Raw genomic sequence first — 13,378 nt, forward strand, 5'->3', positions numbered from 1 at the left:
TGGAGCAGCAGCAGCATGAATTCTTCAGGGAAATGACGGCACAGCAGAGTAAGAGCTGGAGCTGGGGGCCGCCGGGGAGGGACCCCCAACAAAGACGTCCTTCGGCCGGCCGCAGCCACCCGCAGCCACCCGCCGCCGCCGCCGCCCCCCGGCCCGGCCCGGCAGCGCCGCGAAGGAGGCGGCAGCGCCCCCCCCCGCCCCGCCCCGGGCCCGCCCCGGCCGCAGCCCCGCCCCCTCGCTGCACAGCCCCGCCCCTCGGCGCGTCACCCCGCTGCCCTGTGACGCCCCCCCCGCGCCCTCGCCGCGGCTGTTGCGCATGCGCGGCGCGCCCGCCACCGCCTCCGGAGCCGGTGGTCCTCGGTGCTGTTGCGGCCGTGTGCCTCGCTGCCAGCGTCGCTGCGTCGCTGTCCTCGGCCGGCGCCTCTGCCCCCGGCCCGGGGGCTCCGAGCTCGCCGGGACTCAGCCCCGCAGCAGCTGGCCCGGGCCGCGGCCCCTGCTCGGGGCTGTCCGCCGCCCGCGTGCCCGCCGCAGCATGAAGAGGCTCTTGGGGCTCTTCGGCCAGGGCCAGGGGCAGCCGCCTTCGCCGTCGCCGTCGCGGTCGCGGTCGCGGTCGCGGTGGGCGTGCGGCGGCAGCGCGCCCCTGCGCTGCGTCGGCGCTGCCTACGAGCTCCGGGAGAAGGAGCTGGGCAAGCTGCACCGCGCGGCCGCCAGCGGCGACCTGGCGCGGGTGCGGCGGCGGCGGTGGCTGCCGAGAGTCGGCCTCGACGGGCGGGACAAGGCGAAGCGGTGAGGGGCGTCGGGGGGGCCGGGGCGGCGCGGGGGGTGGGGGGGGCGGCGGCGAGGGCCGGGCTGCTGCGTCGGTGCCGGCGGGGGCGGCGGCTGGTGGGTTGGAGCTGGCGTGCAGCTGGCAGGAGCGCCTTTGTGCCGGGAAGGCAGGGCCGTTTGCTTGGGCTGGCGAGGGAGTGCGGGAGGGCAGTCGGCCTTGCGCGCGCGGGGTGGGCTCGGGGCTCGGGGCTCGGGGCTCGGGGCTCGGAGGCCGGTTGCGTGTGTGGCCAGGCCGGAGCGGGACTTTGTTGCTGGGAGCGTGACAGGGTCGAGGGGGAAGGTTTCTGCTGTCGGGTTTGGTAGGTGTTGTGGAGGGCCCTTGGGAGCGAGCGCGTGCTGGTGCTTGCTGCAGCAGTAAGGCCGGGAAGAGGCCAGAGGGCGCGACTTCCCGGCAAGGCCAGCAGCGAGGGGATGTTCTGGTGTTATAAAAGGCACGTGCTGGGCCTGCGGCCCGCTGCTGTGGCGTGAGTGGTCCTGGCAGCAGGTGGAGGTTGCCTTGCCGTAGGCTGGAGGTGCGCAAGCCTTGCTCTTGCTTGCTGGGCTGCGTGCGTAGTGGTGTTGGAGGCAGGGAGGAGGTGCCGGGGCGGAGGGCAGCAGTTGCAGAGCGGAAGCCGGAGGCTGGCTGGGAGAAATGGGGGGCCTGGGCGCAGGGATGCACGCGCAGGGAAGGGAGCGCGGAGCTGAGGCAACGTTGTCTTCCTAAGTGGGGGCTGGGGCTGGGGCTGGGGCTGGGGCGGGGAGGGGCTTTTTCCTAGCCCCGGCGTCTCGGGCTTTGGGTGTGCAGCGGTCACCCGCGTGACATGGGCAGGCGCGGTCTCTTCAGCTGTCTGGCCTGCGCTAAGGTAACATGCTCAATTTTTAGGACACCTCTGCATCTGGCTTGCGCTAACGGACATGCGGAGGTTGTCTTGTACTTAGTAGAGAGGAAGTGCAAGCTAAATCCTCGTGACAACTTCAAGAGATCGCCACTGATGAAGGTACGTGGGTGCTGCGGTAGGCAGGGCTTCTAAATTGCGCCCCGAGCGATCGAGCTCTTGGGTGATTCTGGAGGTAGGTCTGGGTGGAGCTTGTGGTGCGCTGGGCGCTGGCTAGGCGTGCGTTGCCTAATGTTTGGGCGCGTTATTGTTGTCCGAGGTCGGCAAGCTGTGGGAATTCTGCCAGAGGGAAGCGTAATTGCTGGCAACGTTTCCTTGTTTCCCGTGTGGTTGGCAGGCAGTGCAGTGCCAGCACGAAGGCTGCGTCGCCATTCTGCTAGCGCATGGCGCCGACGCTAACCTTGCGGATGCTAACGGCAACACTGCCCTTCACCTGGCTGCCCTTGCTCCTAACACCTGCCTAGCAGGGCAGTTACTGGCGCACAACGCCCATCTTGATGCGCAGAATAAGGTAAGCGTGGAATTTGGGTCAGGCCGCTCCTGAGAAGAAAAAGTTGCTTTGCTTCTCTGTGTTTTTCTAACTGGAGAGGGGCGTTATGCTTTCAGATGGGATACACGCCCCTTTCTCTGGCCGTGTCCGCGCATCACGTAGAGATGGTGGAGTTCCTGCTTAGCAAAGGAGCCGACGTGCACGCTCGAGATCAGTCGGAAAGGTGAAGGGTTTGTCAAAACGGGGCGTGGGTCTCCTGAGCATTGGTGAAGTTTGCCTGGTCTGGCCGGGTAGCCGAGGGTGCTTAGCGGGGGAGACGTTTGGCCCAGGGACGTGCTGCGGCCCCTTGCAACCCGAGTTCTCGTGGGCTTCCGTGTGGTTGGCTTTGCTTTCCTCCTGGCTGTAGGAAAGGGGGAGGTGTAATTGTTTTGGGAGCAAATAGGGATGAAAGGAACGCCAGTGAAACGTCGGTGTCTCCTGATAGCTTTTGTCTCGTCTTGTGGCTGCTTTAGGACCCCTCTGATGCTTGCCGCCTCTGCCGGGGACGTGAGCATGATAGAAGTTCTTCTTGGCTATGGTGCTGACCTTTGCCAGAAAGACGTTCTTGGATGGACAGCGGAGGCTTATGCTAGGAGGTCTGGACACACTGGGTAAGTGCTTTAGGTCACGGTGAGAGTCGCTAAGCGGTCCGAATGTCCGTGTTGGTGTGCGGACGTGTTTGGTAAGAGGCGCAAGGTTTAATGATGCGTGGAGACCTTTGTTGAAGGTGGGCTCAGTGGAATCTTCCGGGACGTAGCGTTCCCTGTGTCAAGTGTGAGTTGGGGAGTTGAGGAAAGCTTCCCCCGCAAATCGTCTTGTTTGGTAAGTGGTGTTATGCAAGGATGTAGTTGATTATAGTGACAGTGTTCCCTTTCTTTCCGCACCTCCCTAGTGTTAGTGAACAGCTGGCAGACCGCGCAGCCGAGAAAAACGTGGGAGAAGCTTGTGCAGGCAGCGCAGAAAGCACGCCAGTGCTTAGCACTCGTTGCGAGGCAGGAGCTGCTGCGTTTGCGTTGGGCACACCTGCTGCGGACAGAGGAGGTAGGAGGCTTAACTGTGGAGGAGCTGAGGAGGAGAATGCCTACGGCCTTTTCTTGTGGTGGCTTGTATTGAAGCTTGGCAGGGTTCCGTCCCTCTTGCCTGTTGAGTACCCTTGCTAGGGACGGAGTAGAGACGCGCTGGTGATCCTCCTCCGTGAGGATAGTCCTTTGGTTTTGAGGCTGGCTTTTGGTTTTGGGGGTGATGGGTGGGAGGCTGGGTAGAGCAGGAAATACAGCGTAGTCTCTGGCATTTTGAAGCACAGGTTGGCGGGGGTGGGGGTAGAGGCAAAGAGAGCACGAGAGAGAGACCGATCTCTGCCTGTGTGGTATGAAGAGCTCGGCAGTTTGTTTCCTTCTTGTCCTGTTCAACCGCTACCAGCATTTGCTCGCTGCCTGCTCACATAGCATATTCATGCCATGGCAGGTTTGAGGTTTGGAACGTTCGAAGGAAAGACAAGGGCGGTGTGGAATTCTTGTCCTTTTTTATTTTGCGGGGGGTGGGGGGGGGCAGCGAGAATTGAGTAGGATGGGAGAAATTGGTGGTTTGGGGCATGCTTTCGTTCATGCTGTCTGGCATGACTGCTTCACTCTAGTCTGGCCTGTAGAATTGTCCGTGTAACATGCTTGTCTGCATTGCTGAAAGTCGAAGGTCCGACATGCTAAGAATTAATCCTGTCAATTAATATTTGAACAGTGAGAGGTGGCTTTTCCCACGAATACTTCACGAGGTGAGCCTCGAACAGTAGCTTTTGCCAACGACCTTAACCTGCCGAAAAAGAGGGGAGATTTGAGCGAGACGGTCCTTCTTGCCTTTGCCTTTGCCTTTGCCTTTGAAGAGTGTTGGAGGCAGAGGAGAGCGATGACAGCTGTCCTGCTTCTGAGGAAGAAAAAAGCAGTTTAGCTGCCAAGGTAAAGTGCCTCCAGAAGGAGAACTGCCCGTGGAGCGACTCGTTTGCAGGGCAGAGCTGTCTAGATTTGGGCAAAAGCGCGTGTCCAGGCAGGGTGGTTTTCTCCTGCCCCGCGGTCTCCTGCCTGCCAGTCTTTCAGCTGCGGTGAGCTGTTTGCTCCAAGCCTTGTAGCTGTCCGTGGCAGAGCATGCAGCAGGCTTGCGGTTGCGGGTGGGAAGAGCAGTAGGTGACAAGAAAAGTGACCGCATGGTTTTCTTCACCTGAGTCAGAGTTCTCGTCCCAAAGCTGATCAGCCTCTAGATGGCCTGTTCTTTTGTCCTCCAAGCCTTGCTGTTTGTTTCCAGTAACTTTGGTGATAGAATTCAGGCTGATATGGGGAAAAGGGCACTTGCTGTTCAAGATCTGCTGCAATGCTTCATCTCCTGGCTCTCCTTTCTTTCGTCCTTGTCAGGTTGCCCAAGAGTGCTTGGGGGCGGGGGGAGTGGCTCAAGAGGGTCTTTTTTTCCTCCTGGGGGATGGCATTGCGGGCTTGCATGGGATCTCACAGCACCTGTTTCCCCTTCCTTTTGTTTCTTTTGTTTTGTTTTGGTTTGTTTTTCAGTTGAGGTGTGTGGCATTGGGGCTGTGCCATGATGAAGAAGCTGAAGAAGCCGAGTGTGGTGCAGGAACGCACCCCGTAGTGCTGGAGATGCAGGCATGTTTATTTGCAACCTGGTTGCCCTTGTCTCAGTGGCCTGTCAGAGAGTGTGGCAGCTGTTGTGTGAGAAGAGCTAGTGTGGCATAGTAAGATGTGATGGTGGTTGGAGGAGTGAAAGTGAGGAAAGAGGGGGAGGTGAGACTACGGTAGTTTGAGAAGCAGGCAGCTGGTGGTCTCGTGAGCCCAAGGGAGGGGGAAAGGGTGTGTGTGCTGCTGGATAAGGTAACGTAGGTGAAGGCAGAGCCTGACTGTGTGCGGGCAGTGCTTCTCGGGGGGCTTTATGGAATGGGAGCAGGACGTTAGTGACATTAGGTATTGCTGTGTACATAAAGACATCTGCAGGCCTTGTAAAAGAGGAGCGAGAAGGTTTTTCTCTGTGGCTCGAGAGAGGAGAAGTATTTGGCAAGGTGTGGATGGCCTGGGCAGAGGCTGCTGTCCTGGGAGTGGCAGCAAGTGGCCTTGGAGTTGTATTTCTAGAGTCCTACTGCAAGAGAGAAGGTTCTGGTTCTGTGCGTGCTTGGAAGGGTTGCTGCTGCTTTGCCAGGTTATGCAGTGAAAGGAGCGTGTTTGGGACGGTGCAGCCAAGTACTAAGGACAGCAGCAGAGTGGGTGTAGGCTTGGAGGGAGCGCAGTTGGGGGTTGGAGAGTGGAAGCGAGGGCCCAGGGGGAGGTTTGCCTCAGGTTGTTGGAGAAGCAGGCAGCTGGCGGTGTTTGTTGGTGCAAAGGAGGGGGGAAGGATGTGTGTGCTGCTGAGTATTGCCGTGTAGGGGAAGCTGGAGTGTGGGTAGTGCTTCTCAGGGGCTTTAGGGGAAGGGAGCAGGGCGTTTGTGAGCTTCGGCATTGCCGTCCCTTCACATACGTTCTCGTGGAGGCTGCTTGTTTCTGTTCTTTCTAAGTGTGCGGGCCGATCTCTTTCAGGACGACTCACCGGAAAGGAAGGGAGAGGAGGCTCCTGGTGGTGCCCAAGTGGCGGCTGCTGCAGGAGCCCCTGCTGGTGTGAGAGGTGAGTTTCTAGACATGGAGGGGCTTTGTTTCTCTGCTCTTTGGGCTGGGTGAATGAACTGAAATGGCGATCTGCCTGTGAGAGGGTAGAGCAGGCAGGTAGGCGCTGGGCAGGCAATGGCGGGGAGGGGGGGAGGGAACGTAGCTGGAGGGAGATGTTTTGTGGTAGTGCTAGGGAAGGAGGGTTGTTTCTTGGTGACTTCCTGCGGGTGGGAGGGTGTTTGGCTAGTGCTTTGCGGGTCGCTCCTGTAGCGTGCCGAGGGATTGTGAAGGGCCAACTCTGGAGCTGTAGTTTGGAGGGGAGATGCCGTCAGAGCTGCGTAGTCGGCGACTGTGGCATGGCAGAGCCTTGTTTGGATGCTCGCCGAGCATGTGTTGGGCGTTCTTGGTAGGGGCGTGAGCTGTGCTGCTGGGCTTGGGCCTGTGGTGCTGGCAAGAAGGCGGCAGGAAGTGGCGATGGCGTGGTGGTGCGGCTGGGGGTGCAGGCGCCCTTAAATGACGCTGCTTTGTTTTTCCTCAGGAGTGGAACGGTTTGGTGTGTCCTGGGCGCAGGGCTTGCGTGCTGGAGGAGAGCAGGAGAGGGAAAGAAGGAGAGGGAAAGAAGGAGCGGTGGTGTGTCATTTGTGGCTTCCTTTGCAGGTGTTGCGTCGTCCGCAGGAGCGGAGCAGGAGGACGAGAGCGACTCTCCCTGGGATTCCGAGGTGCTTGGTGTGAGGGGCGCAGTGGGTTGCCCGTGGGGGGAAGTGCGCGGGAGCTTGCCTTGGACGTGGGCCCTAGCAGGGATGAGGCTCAGTTGCCGCTTGTGGTGGCTGCGCCACAGGTTTGTTCCTGTGACCTGGAGCCGCTTGTGCTCTGTGCAAGCGGTTTGGTGAGGACTGTGCCTAAGTGGGGTGTGCTAATGTCCTGGGAGTGGCAGCAAGTGGCCTTGGAGTTGTATTTCTAGAGTCCTACTGCAAGAGAGAAGGTTCTGGTTCTGTGCGTGCTTGGAAGGGTTGCTGCTGCTTTGCCAGGTTATGCAGTGAAAGGAGCGTGTTTGGGACGGTGCAGCCAAGTACTAAGGACAGCAGCAGAGTGGGTGTAGGCTTGGAGGGAGCGCAGTTGGGGGTTGGAGAGTGGAAGCGAGGGCCCAGGGGGAGGTTTGCCTCAGGTTGTTGGAGAAGCAGGCAGCTGGCGGTGTTTGTTGGTGCAAAGGAGGGGGGAAGGATGTGTGTGCTGCTGAGTATTGCCGTGTAGGGGAAGCTGGAGTGTGGGTAGTGCTTCTCAGGGGCTTTAGGGGAAGGGAGCAGGGCGTTTGTGAGCTTCGGCATTGCCGTCCCTTCACATACGTTCTCGTGGAGGCTGCTTGTTTCTGTTCTTTCTAAGTGTGCGGGCCGATCTCTTTTAGGACGACTCACCGGAAAGGAAGGGAGAGGAGGCTCCTGGTGGTGCCCAAGTGGCGGCTGCTGCAGGAGCCCCTGCTGGTGTGAGAGGTGAGTTTCTAGACATGGAGGGGCTTTGTTTCTCTGCTCTTTGGGCTGGGTGAATGAACTGAAATGGTGATCTGCCTGTGAGAGGGTAGAGCAGGCAGGTAGGCGCTGGGCAGGCAATGGCGGGGAGGGGGGGAGGGAACGTAGCTGGAGGGAGATGTTTTGTGGTAGTGCTAGGGAAGGAGGGTTGTTTCTTGGTGACTTCCTGCGGGTGGGAGGGTGTTTGGCTAGTGCTTTGCGGGTCGCTCCTGTAGCGTGCCGAGGGATTGTGAAGGGCCAACTCTGGAGCTGTAGTTTGGAGGGGAGATGCCGTCAGAGCTGCGTAGTCGGCGACTGTGGCATGGCAGAGCCTTGTTTGGATGCTCGCCGAGCATGTGTTGGGCGTTCTTGGTAGGGGCGTGAGCTGTGCTGCTGGGCTTGGGCCTGTGGTGCTGGCAAGAAGGCGGCAGGAAGTGGCGATGGCGTGGTGGTGCGGCTGGGGGTGCAGGTGCCCTTAAATGACGCTGCTTTGTTTTTCCTGGGGAGTGGAACGGTTTGGTGTGTCCTGGGCGCAGGGCTTGCGTGCTGGAGGAGAGCAGGAGAGGGAAAGAAGGAGCGGTGGTGTGTCATTTGTGGCTTCCTTTGCAGGTGTTGCGTCGTCCGCAGGAGCGGAGCAGGAGGACGAGAGCGACTCTCCCTGGGATTCCGAGGTGCTTGGTGTGAGGGGCGCAGTGGGTTGCCCGTGGGGGGAAGTGCGCGGGAGCTTGCCTTGGACGTGGGCCCTAGCAGGGATGAGGCTCAGTTGCCGCTTGTGGTGGCTGCGCCACAGGTTTGTTCCTGTGACCTGGAGCCGCTTGTGCTCTGTGCAAGCGGTTTGGTGAGGACTGTGCCTAAGTGGGGTGTGCTAATGTCCTGGGAGTGGCAGCAAGTGGCCTTGGAGTTGTATTTCTAGAGTCCTACTGCAAGAGAGAAGGTTCTGGTTCTGTGCGTGCTTGGAAGGGTTGCTGCTGCTTTGCCAGGTTATGCAGTGAAAGGAGCGTGTTTGGGACGGTGCAGCCAAGTACTAAGGACAGCAGCAGAGTGGGTGTAGGCTTGGAGGGAGCGCAGTTGGGGGTTGGAGAGTGGAAGCGAGGGCCCAGGGGGAGGTTTGCCTCAGGTTGTTGGAGAAGCAGGCAGCTGGCGGTGTTTGTTGGTGCAAAGGAGGGGGGAAGGATGTGTGTGCTGCTGAGTATTGCCGTGTAGGGGAAGCTGGAGTGTGGGTAGTGCTTCTCAGGGGCTTTAGGGGAAGGGAGCAGGGCGTTTGTGAGCTTCGGCATTGCCGTCCCTTCACATACGTTCTCGTGGAGGCTGCTTGTTTCTGTTCTTTCTAAGTGTGCGGGCCGATCTCTTTTAGGACGACTCACCGGAAAGGAAGGGAGAGGAGGCTCCTGGTGGTGCCCAAGTGGCGGCTGCTGCAGGAGCCCCTGCTGGTGTGAGAGGTGAGTTTCTAGACATGGAGGGGCTTTGTTTCTCTGCTCTTTGGGCTGGGTGAATGAACTGAAATGGCGATCTGCCTGTGAGAGGGTAGAGCAGGCAGGTAGGCGCTGGGCAGGCAATGGCGGGGAGGGGGGGAGGGAACGTAGCTGGAGGGAGATGTTTTGTGGTAGTGCTAGGGAAGGAGGGTTGTTTCTTGGTGACTTCCTGCGGGTGGGAGGGTGTTTGGCTAGTGCTTTGCGGGTCGCTCCTGTAGCGTGCCGAGGGATTGTGAAGGGCCAACTCTGGAGCTGTAGTTTGGAGGGGAGATGCCGTCAGAGCTGCGTAGTCGGCGACTGTGGCATGGCAGAGCCTTGTTTGGATGCTCGCCGAGCATGTGTTGGGCGTTCTTGGTAGGGGCGTGAGCTGTGCTGCTGGGCTTGGGCCTGTGGTGCTGGCAAGAAGGCGGCAGGAAGTGGCGATGGCGTGGTGGTGCGGCTGGGGGTGCAGGCGCCCTTAAATGACGCTGCTTTGTTTTTCCTGGGGAGTGGAACGGTTTGGTGTGTCCTGGGCGCAGGGCTTGCGTGCTGGAGGAGAGCAGGAGAGGGAAAGAAGGAGCGGTGGTGTGTCATTTGTGGCTTCCTTTGCAGGTGTTGCGTCGTCCGCAGGAGCGGAGCAGGAGGACGAGAGCGACTCTCCCTGGGATTCCGAGGTGCTTGGTGTGAGGGGCGCAGTGGGTTGCCCGTGGGGGGAAGTGCGCGGGAGCTTGCCTTGGACGTGGGCCCTAGCAGGGATGAGGCTCAGTTGCCGCTTGTGGTGGCTGCGCCACAGGTTTGTTCCTGTGACCTGGAGCCGCTTGTGCTCTGTGCAAGCGGTTTGGTGAGGACTGTGCCTAAGTGGGGTGTGCTAATGTCCTGGGAGTGGCAGCAAGTGGCCTTGGAGTTGTATTTCTAGAGTCCTACTGCAAGAGAGAAGGTTCTGGTTCTGTGCGTGCTTGGAAGGGCTGCTGCTGCTTTGCCAGGTTATGCAGTGAAAGGAGCGTGTTTGGGACGGTGCAGCCAAGTACTAAGGACAGCAGCAGAGTGGGTGTAGGCTTGGAGGGAGCGCAGTTGGGGGTTGGAGAGTGGAAGCGAGGGCCCAGGGGGAGGTTTGCCTCAGGTTGTTGGAGAAGCAGGCAGCTGGCGGTGTTTGTTGGTGCAAAGGAGGGGGGAAGGATGTGTGTGCTGCTGAGTATTGCCGTGTAGGGGAAGCTGGAGTGTGGGTAGTGCTTCTCAGGGGCTTTAGGGGAAGGGAGCAGGGCGTTTGTGAGCTTCGGCATTGCCGTCCCTTCACATACGTTCTCGTGGAGGCTGCTTGTTTCTGTTCTTTCTAAGTGTGCGGGCCGATCTCTTTTAGGACGACTCACCGGAAAGGAAGGGAGAGGAGGCTCCTGGTGGTGCCCAAGTGGCGGCTGCTGCAGGAGCCCCTGCTGGTGTGAGAGGTGAGTTTCTAGACATGGAGGGGCTTTGTTTCTCTGCTCTTTGGGCTGGGTGAATGAACTGAAATGGCGATCTGCCTGTGAGAGGGTAGAGCAGGCAGGTAGGCGCTGGGCAGGCAATGGCGGGGAGGGGGGGAGGGAACGTAGCTGGAGGGAGATGTTTTGTGGTAGTGCTAGGGAAGGAGGGTTGTTTCTTGGTGACTTCCTGCGGGTGGGAGGGTGTTTGGCTAGTGCTTTGCGGGTCGCTCCTGTAGCGTGCCGAGGGATTGTGAAGGGCCAACTCTGGAGCTGTAGTTTGGAGGGGAGATGCCGTCAGAGCTGCGTAGTCGGCGACTGTGGCATGGCAGAGCCTTGTTTGGATGCTCGCCGAGCATGTGTTGGGCGTTCTTGGTAGGGGCGTGAGCTGTGCTGCTGGGCTTGGGCCTGTGGTGCTGGCAAGAAGGCGGCAGGAAGTGGCGATGGCGTGGTGGTGCGGCTGGGGGTGCAGGCGCCCTTAAATGACGCTGCTTTGTTTTTCCTCAGGAGTGGAACGGTTTGGTGTGTCCTGGGCGCGGGGCTTGCGTGCTGGAGGAGAGCAGGAGAGGGAAAGAAGGAGCGGTGGTGTGTCATTTGTGGCTTCCTTTGCAGGTGTTGCGTCGTCCGCAGGAGCGGAGCAGGAGGACGAGAGCGACTCTCCCTGGGATTCCGAGGTGCTTGGTGTGAGGGGCGCAGTGGGTTGCCCGTGGGGGGAAGTGCGCGGGAGCTTGCCTTGGACGTGGGCCCTAGCAGGGATGAGGCTCAGTTGCCGCTTGTGGTGGCTGCGCCACAGGTTTGTTCCTGTGACCTGGAGCCGCTTGTGCTCTGTGCAAGCGGTTTGGTGAGGACTGTGCCTAAGTGGGGTGTGCTAATGTCCTGGGAGTGGCAGCAAGTGGCCTTGGAGTTGTATTTCTAGAGTCCTACTGCAAGAGAGAAGGTTCTGGTTCTGTGCGTGCTTGGAAGGGCTGCTGCTGCTTTGCCAGGTTATGCAGTGAAAGGAGCGTGTTTGGGACGGTGCAGCCAAGTACTAAGGACAGCAGCAGAGTGGGTGTAGGCTTGGAGGGAGCGCAGTTGGGGGTTGGAGAGTGGAAGCGAGGGCCCAGGGGGAGGTTTGCCTCAGGTTGTTGGAGAAGCAGGCAGCTGGCGGTGTTTGTTGGTGCAAAGGAGGGGGGAAGGATGTGTGTGCTGCTGAGTATTGCCGTGTAGGGGAAGCTGGAGTGTGGGTAGTGCTTCTCAGGGGCTTTAGGGGAAGGGAGCAGGGCGTTTGTGAGCTTCGGCATTGCCGTCCCTTCACATACGTTCTCGTGGAGGCTGCTTGTTTCTGTTCTTTCTAAGTGTGCGGGCCGATCTCTTTTAGGACGACTCACCGGAAAGGAAGGGAGAGGAGGCTCCTGGTGGTGCCCAAGTGGCGGCTGCTGCAGGAGCCCCTGCTGGTGTGAGAGGTGAGTTTCTAGACATGGAGGGGCTTTGTTTCTCTGCTCTTTGGGCTGGGTGAATGAACTGAAATGGCGATCTGCCTGTGAGAGGGTAGAGCAGGCAGGTAGGCGCTGGGCAGGCAATGGCGGGGAGGGGGGGAGGGAACGTAGCTGGAGGGAGATGTTTTGTGGTAGTGCTAGGGAAGGAGGGTTGTTTCTTGGTGACTTCCTGCGGGTGGGAGGGTGTTTGGCTAGTGCTTTGCGGGTCGCTCCTGTAGCGTGCCGAGGGATTGTGAAGGGCCAACTCTGGAGCTGTAGTTTGGAGGGGAGATGCCGTCAGAGCTGCGTAGTCGGCGACTGTGGCATGGCAGAGCCTTGTTTGGATGCTCGCCGAGCATGTGTTGGGCGTTCTTGGTAGGGGCGTGAGCTGTGCTGCTGGGCTTGGGCCTGTGGTGCTGGCAAGAAGGCGGCAGGAAGTGGCGATGGCGTGGTGGTGCGGCTGGGGGTGCAGGCGCCCTTAAATGACGCTGCTTTGTTTTTCCTGGGGAGTGGAACGGTTTGGTGTATCCTGGGCGCAGGGCTTGCGTGCTGGAGGAGAGCAGGAGAGGGAAAGAAGGAGCGGTGGTGTGTCATTTGTGGCTTCCTTTGCAGGTGTTGCGTCGTCCGCAGGAGCGGAGCAGGAGGACGAGAGCGACTCTCCCTGGGATTCCGAGGTGCTTGGTGTGAGGGGCGCAGTGGGTTGCCCGTGGGGGGAAGTGCGCGGGAGCTTGCCTTGGACGTGGGCCCTAGCAGGGATGAGGCTCAGTTGCCGCTTGTGGTGGCTGCGCCACAGGTTTGTTCCTGTGACCTGGAGCCGCTTGTGCTCTGTGCAAGCGGTTTGGTGAGGACTGTGCCTAAGTGGGGTGTGCTAATGTCCTGGGAGTGGCAGCAAGTGGCCTTGGAGTTGTATTTCTAGAGTCCTACTGCAAGAGAGAAGGTTCTGGTTCTGTGCGTGCTTGGAAGGGTTGCTGCTGCTTTGCCAGGTTATGCAGTGAAAGGAGCGTGTTTGGGACGGTGCAGCCAAGTACTAAGGACAGCAGCAGAGTGGGTGTAGGCTTGGAGGGAGCGCAGTTGGGGGTTGGAGAGTGGAAGCGAGGGCCCAGGGGGAGGTTTGCCTCAGGTTGTTGGAGAAGCAGGCAGCTGGCGGTGTTTGTTGGTGCAAAGGAGGGGGGAAGGATGTGTGTGCTGCTGAGTATTGCCGTGTAGGGGAAGCTGGAGTGTGGGTAGTGCTTCTCAGGGGCTTTAGGGGAAGGGAGCAGGGCGTTTGTGAGCTTCGGCATTGCCGTCCCTTCACATACGTTCTCGTGGAGGCTGCTTGTTTCTGTTCTTTCTAAGTGTGCGGGCCGATCTCTTTTAGGACGACTCACCGGAAAGGAAGGGAGAGGAGGCTCCTGGTGGTGCCCAAGTGGCGGCTGCTGCAGGAGCCCCTGCTGGTGTGAGAGGTGAGTTTCTAGACATGGAGGGGCTTTGTTTCTCTGCTCTTTGGGCTGGGTGAATGAACTGAAATGGCGATCTGCCTGTGAGAGGGTAGAGCAGGCAGGTAGGCGCTGGGCAGGCAATGGCGGGGAGGGGGGGAGGGAACGTAGCTGGAGGGAGATGTTTTGTGGTAGTGCTAGGGAAGGAGGGTTGTTTCTTGGTGACTTCCTGCGGGTGGGAGGG

General features: G+C 59.7%; 1 protein-coding gene across 1 annotated transcript; it reads left to right on the forward strand.

The window, feature by feature from the left end:
• Positions 1-346: 346 nt before the first annotated feature.
• LOC138065855 (ankyrin repeat domain-containing protein 7-like) lies at positions 347-11,998 on the forward strand. Its single transcript, XM_068931280.1, has 5 exons — positions 347-786; positions 1,688-1,802; positions 2,038-2,211; positions 2,307-2,407; positions 11,959-11,998. The coding sequence occupies exons 1-5, from the start codon at positions 533-535 to the stop codon at positions 11,996-11,998; spliced, it is 684 nt and encodes a 227-aa protein (XP_068787381.1). The 5' UTR covers positions 347-532.
• The last annotated feature ends 1,380 nt before the right edge of the window (positions 11,999-13,378 follow it).

This window comes from Struthio camelus, chromosome 1, assembly GCF_040807025.1.
Source record: "Struthio camelus isolate bStrCam1 chromosome 1, bStrCam1.hap1, whole genome shotgun sequence".
NCBI classification, from domain to species: domain Eukaryota; kingdom Metazoa; phylum Chordata; class Aves; order Struthioniformes; family Struthionidae; genus Struthio; species Struthio camelus.